Below are 17134 nucleotides of genomic sequence, written 5' to 3' on the forward strand. Positions count from 1 at the left end.
TCACTTATCCAATTATTCTTTTATTTATTGAGTAAATGTCTCTCATAACTAGGGGTAGACTGTTCAAAAATCAATTTATGAGAGCCAGTTGACAAGGGGAGGTTCTTGGAGGTGCGCGGCGCGAGCGACTTCTATATGGCCCCAAATTTCAGGTATAATATAATTACTTTCCTAAACATTAACAAAAACAAAATTAAAGCAGCGGTAAGGTGTTGTCATGTACTACTCAAGGTAATGAGTTCGATTCTTAACAAGTCCTTTGTGTACGGGGCCCATAATCATGACATCATCGTAGCTTCGATACGCAAAGTGAAGCTACTGCACTTCTGCAATCCTAACAACAATGATTATTCCACCATTGCCATAGATGATCTAGATGGTATCAGAGAAACAATCAAATCATGAAAAAACCCTACCTTCATTTCTATAACCATACAAATCATTCAACTCCTATCCCATAATATTTGCAAACACTAATACTACCTAAGAAAGCCAGAAAAATCTATCATTTTAGATTTATGCTAATCAAAACTTAACTAATCAACTTCTGCTAACAGAGTAAAAGTTTGCAAAACCATTCCCATTCTTGTCAGAACCAGGGTAACTCAAGAAGAAAGCCGGCGAAGCTGATGTTGATGATGATGAAGATGCCGGTGACCCTCTAATATCCCGGCCTGTACCGTGACTTGCTGCAAACGGGCTCAAATCATCCCGGACATTAGTCAACGGGTCACGTTCCTTCTCTGTCAAATACGTGTCGTTTGAATGAAGCTTCCATGGTTCACCACCGCTGTTACGTCTATCCAGCAATGGAGCAGGAGGTGAAAACCTTGGTATACTTGCAGTGTCAATGAGGAAATCTTCAAGTGTTGATAGAGATTTTAGTTGGCTTCCTAGAGATGCAATTGTTTCCTGACAATCGGCGAGTTTTCCAGCTGCTATGGCAAGATCTTCCTGCATTTTACCCTTGTGTTAAGACTTAAGACTAGGGCGGTCAAAAACAGACCAAATCTAACCGATTTCTGACAAAAACCGAAGTGACCGGAAAAAAAAAAAATTACACCATCAATCCGCATAAGCACTATGACCCTGCACAACTACATTATCCGATCATACCCAAATCGGTTATACCCGACCTGTAACCGACCGATGACCTGATTTGACTGTCCTACATAAGACCATGTGGGTAACCAACTATCCAATTTCTATAAACTTGTAAAGAGGAGTTTCATTGTTTAACAAGATTATAGGCCTGGTTGGTAACTGGCTTTTTAATTGGCTTTTGGCTTTTTTAAGTGGTCAAACAGCCAATAATACATGTTTGGGTAAATGGCTTTTTCCTTGGCTTTTCCGCCAAAACTTAAAAGCTAGTAAGAGTGGCTTTTTTATATTGGTTGTTGGCTTTGCATTTGGTAGTTACATTTTGTATGAAACAACTACTCCCTCCGTCCCAAAATATAGTGCCTGTTTTCCATTTTGGGTGTCCCAAAATGGTGTGTCTGTTTAATATTTAATGTTTGTACCTAGAAAATAGTTTGTTCTATCACTAATGTTTCTATCATGAAAATGTGGTCCCATAATTTATTATTTTTTGTCTTTTTGTTTAAAAAATAAAATAAATTATGTACTTTTCTACTAAACTACAATAACATTAATAGTTCATCATGTTATTTTTCAAGTTTCTTAATTCCCATGAAAAATGTCAAACGGGCACTATATTATGGGACGGAGGGAGTAGTATCAAACAACCAACTTTACCAAACACATTTTTTTTCAAAATCTAAGGTCAAACAGCCAACATAAAAAGCCAACACAAACACCCTGTCAAACAAGCCAAAGGAAACAGCCAACTATGAGTTGTCAATTGCCAAACAGGCCCTATATTTTGATTTTTGACCAATCTAACATATTGCTACAGAATATGAGAGTAGTTTACGCATCACAAAGACCTTGATCCTCTCTAAATACAATCCAACATTGTTGCCTAACTGCTCACCCTAAACCCTAGAGCAATACATGGTGACGAGGGACTGATGATCTGATAAAAAACTGACTCACTCCACCCTAACCAGACCGAAGAAAATCTGACTTGAAAACTTGGAAGTGCATGAAAAAAAAGTTGATAATAAGTGCACTTTAAATCCAAGAAATGAGATTGACTGACCTAAAACCAACGTAACCAGCTAAAACAAGCATAAAATTCAGTAGAACCGAGAAAATCTGACTTGAAATCTTGGAAGTTGGAAGTGCATGAAAAGAATATTGATAATAAGTGTACCTTAAACCCTAGAAATGAGATTCACTGACCTAAAACCAACCCAACCGGCTAAAACAAGCATAAAATTCAGTAGACTTAAGAAAAATTTTACCAAATTTCAAGTGTATATCTCGAAAGCCTGCTAAAAGTTGGTAAAAAAACATTTCAAACCCAAAAATTGATCGACTGTCAAGGGACTCAAGTGTGATGACAAAGTAGAGACATTATGGGAAGATAATTTATGCAATATTAATGTACCTGTTTTATCTTCATCTCGTTATTAGAGTGCGCCTTTTGCTGTATATCAAGTTCTTGTGTCTTTCTCCTTAGCTCATATTCCATTGACTCAGATATGCTGGAAAGTTCTGCTACCAAAGCTTGTTCCTTCTGAATCTTCTCATTCAATAATTCGATCTTCTCGTTCAATAATTCAATCTGAGAGGACTTCATTTGGAGCTCTTCTCTCACACAATCAAGTTCAGAATTCAGGCATTTCTTCTCTTCATTCGCCTCTTTTAACTCCTTCTCAAGCTCCTTCTTCTGCACATCTTCATTCAATGATTCAATCTGAGATGAAATTCTTTTGAGCTCAACTGTCAAGCTGTTAACTTCAGATTTCAGGGATTTTTTCTCTTCATTTGCCTCTTTTAGCTCCTTTTCAAGCTCCTTCTTCACCTGTTCATTCAAAATTTCCTTCTGCAAATGCTCATTTAATGACTCAATCTGAGTGGACTTTGTTTGAAGCTCCATTCTCACACTTTCAAGTTCAGATTTCAGGGACTTCTTCTCTTCATTTGCCTCACTTAGCTTCTTTTCAAGCTCCTTCTGCACTTGTTCATTCAATATTACCTTCTGCACTTGTTCATTCAATATTTCCTTCTGCAAATGCTCATTCAATGATTCAATCTGAGTAGACTTTGTTTGGAGCTCCAATCTCACACTATCAAGTTCAGATTTCAGGGATTTCTTCTCTTCATTTGCCTCACTTAGCTCCTTTTGCACATGTTCATTCAAAATTTCCTTCTGCAGATGCTCATTCAATGACTCAATCTGAGATGACTTTGTTTGAAGCTCCAATCTCACACTATCAAGTTCAGATTTCAGGGATTTCTTCTCTTCATTCGCCTCTTCTAGCTTCTTTTCAGCCTGATTCAGCTGAGCCTTTGACTTCTCCAAGTTATTTTGCATTTTCTCTAAAGCCATATCCTTCAGTCTAAGTTCATCACTACACATTGCATCTTGTTGTTGTATTTCTAGTTCCTCTTCCTTCTTTTTCAGCTCATTCTCCAAATCTTTGCAGCTCGCGGAATTTTGCTCTGATAATGCTTGTTCTCTTTCTAGCTCTTCACGCACGGACTTTAACTGAGAAGACATCAAGTTAGCTTCTCTCTCAAATTGAATGAACAATGCCTTGTAAAAGTTTTCCCCTTCATTTGCCCCGTTTAACTCTCTCTCGAGTTGTTCGAACTTCATCTGGGTTTCTATTAACTGCACTTGTGATTCCTCGAAACAACTTTGGGTTCGGGCCAACTTCATACCCAATTCAGCCTTTTCTGCTTCCAATTTGCATATAATTTCTTCAAACTCAATTCTTAAACTTCTATCTGCCTTTTCAGGAATCTTGTCAGAATGAACTTGAGGCCCGCTATCAGGCAGGGCAGCGAGCCGCTCCATTTCAAGGAAATCATCCATCAAATTGATGTCCAAAGAAGATGAATTCATGTTTTTCTCACTCTTGAATTGATCCAGCTCGGAAATCAAGGCAGAAGCCCATGAACCATTCATCTTTCGGCTATCACATTCTGAAATACTTAGTTGTTCAGCACCGTCAGACTGACTGTCGGTTAGAGATTCAGCACAGGAAGCAGCAGCAGTGGTTGTGGTTGACTTGCGTTCATTGCTGCAAGGAATCAATCCAAGTCCGTGATTATACGCACTTACAGCAGGAAAGAGGAAAGGGTAAATCAGACATTCACATTGACAGTTAGTTAATCAGTTATTTTGGAATAAGTGAGTGAGTTGTAGGCTTATGAATTTAGGGGAATGAATGTATTTCCGTGAATGTAGGAAGTTGGTTATGTAAGCAGTAGGATAGAAGGGGGGAAGAATCAAGGAGAAAGGTGTGTATTATTGTTGAGAGTGAATTCTTGGAAGAGTAGCTCACCTCTCGAATGTGAGTCCATTGTATTAGCATAACTTCCAGTTTTCAGCTAATACAAATATCATCTTGCTTATTCTGCTTAGGCTATTTTGTGTTCGACTTATTTTGACTTGTTTCATACAAAATAAGATAAGTTCAGATAGTATAAGTTCAGATAAAATAAGTTTTTTTCAGACATTTTCACATTCAAATAATTTTATTTCAAACAAAATAAGTTTTTTTCATAAAAAATAAGTTCAGATAATTTCGGTTAAGTTCAAATAATATATGTCAGAAAAAATAAGTTGAATAGAACGGAACCTTAATTCTTAAGGTTACAAAAACACCAAAAATATGAAATAGTTGTGCTGTAAACAGGTTCAATCTTACCAATTGCTTAACGAAGAAACTCGAGAAAGTGATTTTAGCTTTCGACACTCGGCCTCAAGCCTAGCCAACTTCTTTATGCTCTCTAAATGCTGCTTACTAGCTGTTTCCGCAGCTTCAGTGCTCAGATCCCTCTCAATCGTCATCACCTCCAGCTCCTCCGATAGTGACTGAAGCTCCTGTCTAATTACGATATTTTCATCCTCCAAAAAGTCAACCCTACGTCGAAGGTCAAGATCAGGAGAGTTCATTCTAGAAGTTTCTAGTAGGTTCTGAAGCTCAACTAGCTGGTTCTCGAGCCTGGTTTTGGAAAGTTCCAGTTCGTTAGTTTTTTCAGCAACAGCTTGATTTATTTTCCTTTCTTGTTCGTCCCTCGCAAGTCTAAGCTGTCTAACACATTCTTTCAGAGCTTCGTCAAGTTGGGTTACTCGGGCTTCCATGGATGATTTTTTCTGAACCGCGGCTTCAAGTTGTTGCTTCAGGGTAGCTGCTTCGTTTTCAGCCTTTTCCCATCCTAAGAAGAATCAGTATACTAGTTATAATATGCATTTATGCAGAAATATAAAAGGTGGGATATGGTTTTACTTTTATCCCTTCTTCATAAAGGATGATCTTTTCATTTACTTCCTCCGTTTTTCTTTTACTTGCACCATTTTCCTTTTATGGAAGTTGAATATTAGTTGCACCAGTTCCTTTTTATGGTATGTTTTCGCATGCTTTTTGGTGCGTTACTATTTAGTTAAGAATACTGCAGGAAGCTCTATGGAGTTGATGCATCCAATTATCACATGCATTGAGGAAAGAACTCAAGGTTTTCAAGGAAACATTTATCAAATCTCAAGGCTAAATGGTCCGATTGTCTTGGTGAATACCACATGTTCTGACAAAATACTTAAAAAGGGCAATCTAAACGAGTTTGGAAAATAACAAGTATTATAAGGTCCAAAAGGGAACAACCAAAAGAAGAAGGCTTTGTTGCCAGAAAAATCAGACCAGATGAGATCAAACCAGAAAAAGCAAAAAACACTCACATAAAACATTCAGATCAGACCATACCAGAAACTAGAAAAATTAGATCAGAATAGGTGAAGAGAACAAGGCCGAACTTGTATGCCTTTAAAACAAGATTCCTAATTACCTGCAACAGCTTCTTCAGCAACTTTAGAATGCTGTTTAACTAGTTCATCTTTGTGACTGACATTCACAAGAGCAGCAGAGAGTTTTTCAGTCAGAAGCTTGAGACTGTCGTTATCTTTTACACAACCGTTGCTGACTTGAACCGCAAAATTCACTCCTTGAGTGTCCTCCACGGAAATTACACTAGACGAATTTCCATTTGAAAGGCTACCTTTTGATAGTTGTTCAGTATCCCCATTCAAAAATATGTTAGATGCATCTTTCTCTGATAACTTATCTTTTGACCTATTATTTTCTGAAGCATTTGAAAGATTTTGAGTCAAGCTTTGCTCCTTCTCGTCGGTCTCTTCTCTGTTGATTTCAGTTTCTGCGGCTTTAGAGTTAACTTCTTGTGACTGGTGGTTACTTGGAGATTCTTTCAAGGGTTCCTGCTTCAGTCGCACAAAACTCGTACGTATTAGCTGCCACATCATTAGGAACACACTACAAAACAATCATTTTATAGAGACGAGGAATTTCGTCTCTAAGTAGTCCAAATCCGTCTCAAAATGATACACAGAGACGGATTTGAGACGGAAATAGGGCGTCTCAAAAATTTTAGACAGAATTCTTGCAAATCCATTACAATTTACAAATCTGAGACGGAATTTTTGAAACTCCATATACAATTCCATCTCAATGTTAACTTAGAGACGAAATTTTAGTAATCCGTCTCAAGTTTGACACGGGGAGTTACCAATACATTCCTCCCATATATAGCAAATTTCAGAGTCAATTAGGCTGAATTTCTAAGAGTTGATAAAGAGAATGAGGATGATGTAACTGAGCTTTCGTCTTGGATAACATCAAATTAATGGCTTTATCAACCAAATGTCAGTAACTTAATGCTGCATAGCTCCTCATTTACTAGCAACATCCTACATTTAATGATTCTGTAAGTTTTCCTCAACCAGAGAAGTAAAATGGCATGTTCAGAGGTTGATATTGCACGGTTGAACCAATCAGTCAAATAAGACATGAATATCAAGATCAATTATTGGAGTAACAACAGTATATTTGCAATTGCAAGTCTGAAATGAATTTGCAATGAAAATTTCATTACTGCAGAACATAGATCTAAAGATTGATCCATCAAAGTACAATCAACTCATTTTTATCGAAAAAATGCTGAAACAATTTGATGGAATTCACTCCAAACAGAACATTAACTCCATATTGAGAAAAAAAAGTTATCTGGTTTTCAATACAATATACATAAAAATGCAAGAATAAAACACTCCAAAATTACATGAAAACATAAGAATAATGCAAAAAAGACAGACCTGGTCTTCAGAAAGTTTGTCAGAATGTGAAGACATTGAACCTGAGCTTTCAGTCTCACCACTAATAGTCTTCTCAGATGATTTTTTCCCCCACAACCATTTTCTCTTCACCATTTCAATTTCTCTGAAATTTAATTTGAAGATAACTCAACATCAACTTCATTTGCACTTGATTTCTTTCCTTTCACCTGCAAAAAAATTGAAAAGAAATCAGAAAATTTCCCATAAAATGTCACATTTTGAAAATGTTGTAATTTTTTCATCAAATTTATCTCAAGAATGAAACTTTTTATGATTCTAGACAGTAAAATTACCAAAATGAGGTAAAAAAAAAACACTTTAATTTATTGAGTTGAATCATATAGAAGACCCATCAAGCAAACCCCAGAAAAATGTTGCTAAAAACCATCAAATTCATCTCAAGAATGAAACTTTTTTTTATTCTAGACAGTAAAATTACCAAAATAAGGTTAAAAAAGAAACCACAATAACTACCTACTGATTTGAGGAATCATATAGAAGACCCATCAAGCACAACCCCAGAAAAATGTTGCTAAAACCCCATCAAATTCATCTCAAGAATGGAACTTTATTTTATTCTAGAAAGTAAAATTAACAAAATAAGGTAAAAAAAATAAAAACACAATAATTACCTACTGATTTGGGGAATCATGTAGAAGACCCATCAACCAAAACCCCATAAAAAATGTTGCCAAACCCCCTAAAAATCAAGAAACTTTGTTGTAATAATAGCAATAGAACAGTGTCTTTAATTTAAGAAAATCAAAAAAAAGGAACCCAGTTTGTAGTTACAAATAGGAACAAAACCCTTGATTTGGATAAAGAATAAAACCCCAGAAAGAACTTTTTAAAAAGAACATAAGAACTGAGCTTAATCTTATTTTAAGAACAACTTTTGTTATGATTAACAAACTAAAAACAGTTAGAAAGAAACAAGACGAGAATAATGACCCAAACTAACAAATACCTTTGACTAGGAGGAGACCAGTAAATGGACCAACCTCAGAGTTGAAGCAGTTATAAAGCAAGATTAAAGAAGACTAAAGTTAGTTTTTAATCCTTTTTGTGCTTTGATTAAGAAATTATGCAGAAAATAATGTAGATATTCAGCTATGCATAGTAAAACAATAAACTTTACTTAGCTACACCGTTACCCTTATTTATATTTTTTCGACTGGTCTGGTCTGATTTTTCTATTTTGGTTTGGTCGATCTGGTTTTATCTGATTTTGCGAGTGCTTTTGTTTTTTCTTGTATGGTCTAAATGTTTCTGTGAGTATTTTGTTTTTTTCTTATTTGGTTTAATCTGAGCATATTTTTCTAGTCTGATCCAATAATTAATAAATATAAGGTGAAAAGAACAGAGTCTTACCTACCCTCTTTTATTACTCGTTCCAATCGTAATAAGGATATTTATATTTTTCGTTATATTTCAGAAAAATATTTGTACAATAGTACATAGTTATTAATATTTTAAAACGGATCTAACAAGAATTTTGGTTTATAAAATTTGACCGTGAAAAGTAAAACGGAACAAATTAAAATGAAAGGTAACATATGTTTTTAGCCTTTTTATTTCAATAATTATTGATTTGTAGGGCATTTGAAATTGGTAAAGAAAATGAAGGTGGGGAAATATGAATAGGCATTAGCATGTGACTATGAAAGGTGACGTTGAAGTAAGTGGAGTTTGAAAGAGAGTGAGGCAGAAAACAAGGGCAGTAATAATAACTTTGCAGATTTTTCAATTTCAAATTCATTTTTTATTTTCTTTTATTTGTGGAATTTATTCAAACGAAGCTTCTATTTATTCCCGCCCATAAACAAATCTCACCATTTTTATTCTTTTACTCCCTTTTAAACAAAGAAACGAGGTCAAGCTTTTAAAAAAGTCAATCTAACTTATTTTTTCGGATGACGAGATAAGAGAAACATTAAAAAAGAAAACCATAACGATAAATGAGGACAATCTCATAAATGAATGATTGAATGCATAGGTGTTTTCTTTTTAAGTAGTAAATGTGCAGTATTTACAGTTTACTCTCATACCCGATTATCTAACCCAGATTACATAACATGAAACCCAAATTCTACTTGAAATCACTTAATTTGAATTATGCATGATATAATGTCGAAAATAATGTGTCCAAACAATGACTATTTATCATCATAATAAGCCTATTGAACTCGAACTTGACCTGACCTGACCTGAACTTTATCTAAAACGGCCCAGTTATTACCTCTCTAATTTGCAACTTGTAATTTATCCAACGATTTTGAAATACTTTGTAATGGTTACACTTGTTTTTCACGACGTCTAATACCACTATTGACCGTTGATATTTTAATTTACGCATTTATAAAACATTAAACAAAAGTTTGACAATAATTGTCCAAAGATTTTAAATTCTAACCTTAAAATAAAGTATAACCATTATTTTAAAAGGAAATAAGTAGCAACTAATTAATGTTACTTATATATCAAAGAAGTCTTGAACTAGTGGTTAAAACTGAAGGTATGCATATAATAGGTCTCAAATTTCAATCTTCCTTCTATCTTATACAAGTAATTTATATTGTCATTGCGTCACAATTAAATTTTAAAAAAAGGGCTATTTCTATATTACTCCCTAGTTTTACAAACTTTTATATAAGACGGTCTTACACAAAAGACCACCTTGATGTCGTATAAGTTAAGCAATGGAATCAATTAGTTAAGCACTTGAACTAATTAGTTAAGCACTTAAACCAATTAGTTAAGGATTGAAAATAAGTAGTTAAACACTATAACTAATTAGTTAACAAATAGAACCAATTAGTTAAACAATCAAAGTGGTATTTCCGGTAAGGCGGTTTTACACAAAAGTTGTTGCCCTAGTTTTTTGGAAGCATTAGAAGTGAGCATGTATGTGAAATTCCCTTTACTAGCTTTTCATTGGTAAAACTGCAAATGATTATTTTATTGAGATTGGGCCTCCAAATAGTACTACTTGGGCCTTTGGCCCTACTTATACAGTTCTATTCCATAGACTATACTTGGGCCTCGAAATTTGCGGCTGTGGGCCTCTTGGCCACTATTGGTCTCAAAACTTTTAAGGGATTATGAATATTGAAAAATGGTGTGTTCTTCTAAATGGATGGACTTTATATCTGAACTTATTTGACCAAATTTACTCTAATTGATCTGATTGTAGTTAATGAACATGATTGTAATTTATTTTATTTGATCAAACTTGATTACAAGAGCGTAAATTTTAGAGAGTAAATTAATTAAACCTATTTAAAATTTTATGAAAACTTCCTTCGTTTCACAATAGATGCAACATTTTGACTTTCTACATTATTTATATACTAACTTTGACCATCAAATATCTTAAACTACATACTAATAAAAATTGCAAAAATAGGCACAAATTTATACCCAAACCCAGACATTATTCGTGGCGGGTTGTATGTACGTGATCAGGTCTAAATCTTTTCTTTTCTTTTGAATAAGATTCAATTTCATGTTGGTGCGAATAAGTCACAAGGGCAGTATAAATTACAAACGGAAAAAGGGGGTTCGAACATAACCTCATTGGTTTCGCTTTGAGGACTCCTCGAACATGAGCCCTCGGTCTTAATCACTCTCACAAGACCTAATTGGTTTCACTATGAATAAGATGTTACAAAATCAAGTTGAAGAAGAGTTAAGATTTCTAGTAAGTCAAGTTTCAACCACAAGTCAACAACAACCACAAGGTGTAACATAGAGTCACCCTAGTGGAAGTGGCTTCCTCTCTATCTTTGTGTTTGTCTTAGTTTCATAGACATAGGCCAAGTGCCTTAACCAAATACAAGTGACAATTTTGTCATTTTACATTGTTTTGTCACATTTAACCTAATGAGCTACGTGTTCTTCTTTAAGATTTAAGATACATCTATCTTTTTCTTCTTCTCTTTGTGTGGTTCACATCGGAACCAAGATTTTCATTTTCAATTCAAATATGTGCCCTTTGGACTTCAATTATTTTTGAATGGGACCTAATCTTTTATTCCTTATGTACTCCATGTCTTAGACCTTAGTTGCACTTTGTATGTATTCATGCCCAATTCTTCTAACTCAAGAAAATAACCTATTATACATGTTTACTGGAATAACATCTACATTAAGCTATTCTAACTTAATTACACTATATGATGATTAAAGAAGCACGAATTCTTGTAAAATACATGCCTAGTTAACCGTTATAAAACTGTTAGACCACATGTCATGTCATTCACCTCCTACCTAGCTGACATACTATTGACTCTGATTTGACAGTTAAGTAAGTCAGAAGCAAATCTTAGTGATGGCTAAGGGACCGATCCCCCAAACGGGAAATTTGGTATTGTATTTTTAGTTCCATCACCTTTCAATTTGATTATAATTGTATTGATGTCCGCTTAATCGTTATTAAGTTGTTAATTACATGTCATGTCATTCACCTCCTACCTAGCAGTCATACTACTAACTTTCATTTGACATTTAAGTAAGTCAGATGCAAATCTCAGTAATGGCCTAGGCGCCGATCCCCCAAATAGAGTATCTGGTACTACCCTTTTTAGTTTCGACCCCTTTTAATTGGAGTATAATTGTATTGTTCTCATACTATGTTGCTCAATTCTTCTATTGATCTCTTTACTCATCCCTTTACTAAGCCGTTCAAGATCCATTACTAAGTTAAGTATTATATAGTGTGATAAGAGACTACCTAGTTGTTAAAGTATTCAATAAGACATTTATTGAGCTAAGTAAAAAAAATAAAAAATAACCCAATGAGAGCTTGAGATCCCCATGAACTTGGAATATGCTAATAATAAAAACACTTCATTTATTTATTTTAAAACAAAAAATGCCCAAAGTACATAATTTAGCAAGTGAAACATGGTTCACAAAAGAAAGAACCACTAAGATGAACATATTGAAATACTCAAGCAAACGTGGTCACTCCATACACCTATCAAAACCCTCAAAAATCCTATCCACATCCTTTTCCTTAGCTCCACTTAATAAAAACCACACTTCTACATTAAATATGTGAGATATTTCAACAACAAACTTATATTATTTCATTATTTCTCAAACTTACTAGTAAAATTATTCAAAAATTTTGAGAAAAAAAATATATTTTTTAAAAAATGGCTCAAGCAATGTTGCTAATGATGCCCGGTGTTTCAACCACTAATACAATTGACTTAAAGAGAAATGCATTGCTTAAACTCCAAATCCAAAAGATTAAGCCTAAATCTTCTACTTCTAATCTCTTCTTTTCTCCTCTTCCTTCATCATCTTCTTCTTCTTCAACTGTTTTTAAGACTCTTGCTCTCTTTAAGTCCAAAGCCAAAGCTCCCAAGAAGGTAATTACTAATTTATTATCGTACCATGCGCTTATATTACCTAATAGTATGTCAGCTGGGTAGGAAATGAGTTATTAAACTGTCATATGATCTAATAGTATGCCAGTTGGGTAGAAGATGAGCGACATGACTTATAATATGAGAGTTAGTAAACTGTCAGACGATCTTTTTATAAGAATTTGTATTAATTTAATGTATTTAATTTGTTGTTATTTTGTAGGTTGAAAAGCCAAAGCTTAAAGTTGAAGATGGGTTGTTTGGAACATCCGGAGGAATTGGGTTTACCAAGGAGAATGAACTCTTTGTGGGTCGTGTTGCTATGATTGGATTTGCTGTAAGTTTATTAATCACTTAATTAGTATTTATTTAAGTACATTTTAGCTAATTTTATGATTCCATTAATTTATTAATATTGATGATATGTGTACATCATTTTGTTTGGGAAAAGTGGAAATGTGTGAAGTGTGTACTTGGATTTTCATCAGGATCGATCAAAATATTTCTTGAACAAATATTAATTACTTATTGGTCCATACAAATTTAGTTGTCTCTTTACTAATTTGTCTATACAAGTATTACATTATCAACGTGATTAAATTTCGGATTGATAAGATTATAAAGAAAGGTCGTTAAGGACTTAAGGGTGTCTTAGTGTCTATGTACATGAAAAATGTCTTGGGTTTTTCTTATAGGAGATAAGTCTTAGATGTGTGGTTGTAAAGGTTCATACATTTGTTGTTGTTTTTTAGTAGGATAGATCTAATGAACTTATCTTGTAACTTGTAAGGTCTATAGAAATTAGAAATAGTACACATACACAACTAAAAAAGATAAGTTGTTACCTCCCAAAATACGATCAATGGATTGGGACCAACAAATTTATCAAAGTTTAAGAGAACGGTTTGAGTTATAAAAAAATCAATAAAATATTGAGTCTCGGCCCTATTCAAGAAATTAAATCTAAGCCAAAGAAATTCCTTAGATAATGTGAAACAAAATAATTTCCCATATCATATTTCTTACACGTTACCAATGAGGTTTTGGCCTAGTTATTAAGATTGATGGAATGAGAGTCTGTGTACGATAGATAACAGGTTCGAATTCCCCCTCCTCTATTTGAAATTTATATTGCCCTTCTGCTCATTCACGCCAATAAAAAAAATAGAAAAAATCTTACACAAAATTTTTCAAAATAAGGATATTGCAAAAGAACAAAGCAAAGAAGAAGCATCCAAGCTTTTGAAGCACTTGATACCACCCCTCATGGCTTTACTAGTAGCCTTATTCCCCATCTCCTACACCCCCGCCTCCTCGCTCGCCATCGACACCGCTCGAGGGGCGGCATTGTTCCGAAGAGCGTGCATCGGCTGCCACGACACGGGTGGCAACCTAATCCAACCAGGAGCAACCTTGTTTACCAAAGATCTTGAAAAGAATGGTGTTGAAAGTGAGGAGGAATTGTATAGCATTACATACAATGGGAAAGGGAGAATGCCTGGATTTGGTGAGAAATGTATGCCAAGAGGGCAATGCACCTTTGGGCCTCGTTTACAAGATGAAGAAATAAGGCTTTTGGCCCAGTTTGTTAAGTTGCAGGCTGATAAGGGCTGGCCCAATATTGATTTTTATAATGACTAATTTATTTAATTCATGTACTTTTTTATGTGACTTCTTTTTACTTAATCAATCTTGTTTAGATGTGACATTAAAAACTTCCTTTTTTTCTTGCTATCATATTGAATTTTGCATTGGAGTTTTTTACCACATTACTAAATCCTAATCTTATCAATTTTATGTTAGTTAAGTGGTGATTGATGCTGAATTTGGTAGAGAGGGTTGCGTGTTCGATTCCCCGCAACAATAATTGGGAGGGGATTGAAACTTATCCAACTAGAATTTTCCCCGAATCCGGATTATCCTTAAGTGTGAACCGGGTTATTAAAAAAAACTTATTTTAGTTATAAATTGTACTTAGTTAACTCTTATTTCCCTGAACTTAACTGAACTTATTTATCCTGAAATAAGTGGAAATAAGGTGAACAGAACAGAGCCTATAATGTTGGATATGCGATATAGTGTAGCTAGCTAAGATGGTAGTGTAAATTTTAATTCACGAGGTCCGATGTTGGATCCTTGCTACATGGTTTTTGGTTGTCAGCAATGACATGTCATGATGCTTATTAGTGATGACATGACGTAATAAGGAGTCTACGTGACACATATATGTTCTTATAAACGTCTTTTAATATATTAGTACATATGTTAGATATACAATACCAAATGATCAATTCGTGTGTGTCTTTCCCACGATGCTTATCAGTAGTAACGTGGCGTAATAAGGAGATGTCTACGTGACACATATACGTTCTTATAAACGCCTTTTAATATATCAGTATATAGATGTCAGATATGCGATACCAAATGATGATCAATTTGTGTTTTGTGTGTGTTTTGTAACAAAATTTACAGGCATCATTGCTAGGAGAAGGTATTACAGGAAAGGGAATTTTGTCTCAACTTAACTTAGAAACTGGAATTCCAATCTATGAAGCAGAACCTCTTTTACTATTCTTCATCTTGTTTACCTTGCTTGGGGCAATTGGAGCTCTAGGAGATAGAGGAAGGTTTGTGGATGAGCCTACCACTGGACTTGAGAAGGCTGTTATTCCACCTGGAAAAGATGTTAGATCAGCTTTAGGTCTTAAGACCAAAGGTAAAACTACTACTATCTCTGTTCCCGAAAGTTCTTTACGCTTTTCGTAAAAATCAGTTCCTGAAAATTATTTATATCTTACTACGTAAAAAAATACCTATACGTACTATAAAATATTACTTAAAGTAAATTTTAACGTCCATTATAAATTAGTTTGAACATTTGAGATAGTCGCGGCCGATTGACCGAATTGGTAAAAAAAAAAGTTAACCATCAACGACAATTTGGTAAAAAAACACTTGTGGCGGCGACAATTTGGTAAAAGAAATTAATCTTCAGCAACAAGTTGGTAAAGAAAATTTAAGCTTCAACGACACTTAGGTAAATAAAATGAGCTTTGACGACAATTTGGTAAATAAAATGGATTCCTAGTGACATTTAGGCCATATTTTATACTTCGTAATTTTTCAGTTTGATCAACATTCAATACATGCATTTACATGCCTTTTATATAGATTTTTCGTGTTTTAATTTAATTAACTACTTTTTTTCACTACACATTATTTAGCCAATCAAAATAAAATCTTGTAAAGTGCACGTGTTGATCAAATCGGAAAATTATAGAAAAAATTGGCCTAGATGTCGCCGAAGCACAAATTTTTATACCAAATTCTCACTTCAGCAAGTGTTTTTACCAAATTGTCGTTAAGGATTACTATGTACTTTTTTTTTTACCAATTTAGTCAATTGACCAGATAGTTGCACACTAAGGCTCTATTCTGTTCGACTTATTTTGACTTGTCAATAAGTTCAGATAAGTTAAGATTAACAAAATTAAGTTTTTTCAAACATTTTTACACACAAATAGGTTTATTTCAGACAAAATAAGTTTTTTTTCAGATAAAATAAGTCCAGTTAAGTTCAAATAATATAAATTCAGTCAATATAAGTCCAATAAAACGAAGCCTAAACTTGCTTCTCTAAACAATATAATATAATATTGTATTGTATTTTTTCCCCTCATATTAATTATGAAACTTGTGTTATGGTAGGTCCTCTTTTTGGATTTACAAAATCCAATGAGCTATTTGTGGGAAGATTGGCACAACTAGGGTTTGCATTCTCTTTAATAGGAGAAATCATAACAGGAAAGGGAGCACTAGCACAACTCAACATAGAGACCGGTGTTCCAATCAATGAGATCGAACCGTTGGTTTTGTTAAACGTTGTGTTCTTCTTCATTGCCGCAATTAACCCAGGAACGGGTAAATTTATCACTGATGATGAAGAAGAAGATTAGGGTTTAGATTAGCTTATATAGCTTTTTTATTGTTCTCAACATATTGTGTAATTGCAATACTTTTAAGTAGGTATGTATGTATTCATAACCGTGAAATTTATGAATGGTTTGATCTCCTAAAACAAACACTACATTGATCAAAGTGGTTTTTGCTAGAGCTGATCAACATGGGCCCGACCCGAAAAATATAATATCGGGTTTTGGACAGAATACTTCGGCCGATTTTGGGCCCGGCCCAAGCTTTTAAAATAAATTGCGGGCTTTGGGGAACGTAAAATAACAATTTTAGCTATAAATTTGGCACAGTCCGGAAAGCCCGCTATTTTTGCCCGAAATAGCGGATATCGGGCACACAAGCTTGGCCCGACCCGACATAATGGACAGATTTTTATGGTTGCGGCCCGACCCGCCTTTTGATCAGATCTAGTTTTTGTATAAGCCTTTCTACTAAACCTGGTCAAATATAGCCCAACCCGACCCGCCCAGAAAAGTGAGGATTTGGGTAGCCTAAAATATGCATTTTTGGACCAAAACCCACG

General features: G+C 34.4%; 2 protein-coding genes across 7 annotated transcripts; one reads left to right on the plus strand and one right to left on the minus strand.

Moving 5' to 3' along the window:
- Positions 1-399: 399 nt before the first annotated feature.
- Positions 400-8382, minus strand: LOC110796150 (filament-like plant protein). Of its 5 annotated transcripts, none has more exons than XM_056837903.1 (6): positions 8232-8382; positions 7244-7431; positions 5923-6349; positions 4788-5298; positions 2516-4157; positions 400-954 (listed from the first exon to the last, which is right to left on the minus strand). In XM_056837903.1, exons 2-6 carry the CDS (start codon positions 7355-7357, stop codon positions 541-543), a joined length of 3108 nt encoding a protein of 1035 aa, XP_056693881.1. In that variant the 5' UTR covers positions 7358-7431; positions 8232-8382; the 3' UTR covers positions 400-540. The 5 variants fall into 5 exon arrangements, with proteins under 5 accessions (XP_056693881.1, XP_021856977.1, XP_021856908.1 ...); XM_022001285.2 differs by having other exon boundaries at positions 5923-6352; XM_022001216.2 differs by lacking the exon at positions 8232-8382 and adding an exon at positions 7897-8172 and having other exon boundaries at positions 5923-6352.
- Positions 8383-12145: 3763 nt separating this feature from the next.
- On the plus strand, positions 12146-16718 carry LOC110795972 (photosystem II 22 kDa protein, chloroplastic-like). 2 transcript variants are annotated; one of them, NM_001426444.1, is made up of 4 exons: positions 12146-12642; positions 12863-12976; positions 15112-15355; positions 16348-16718. In NM_001426444.1, exons 1-4 carry the CDS (start codon positions 12424-12426, stop codon positions 16593-16595), a joined length of 825 nt encoding a protein of 274 aa, NP_001413373.1. In that variant the 5' UTR covers positions 12146-12423; the 3' UTR covers positions 16596-16718. The 2 variants fall into 2 exon arrangements, with proteins under 2 accessions (NP_001413373.1, XP_056693882.1); XM_056837904.1 differs by lacking the exons at positions 15112-15355; positions 16348-16718 and adding an exon at positions 13840-14390 and having other exon boundaries at positions 12241-12642.
- Positions 16719-17134: the final 416 nt, after the last annotated feature.

The sequence above is a fragment of the Spinacia oleracea genome, chromosome 2 (assembly GCF_020520425.1).
Source record: "Spinacia oleracea cultivar Varoflay chromosome 2, BTI_SOV_V1, whole genome shotgun sequence".
Lineage (NCBI taxonomy): Eukaryota > Viridiplantae > Streptophyta > Magnoliopsida > Caryophyllales > Amaranthaceae > Spinacia > Spinacia oleracea.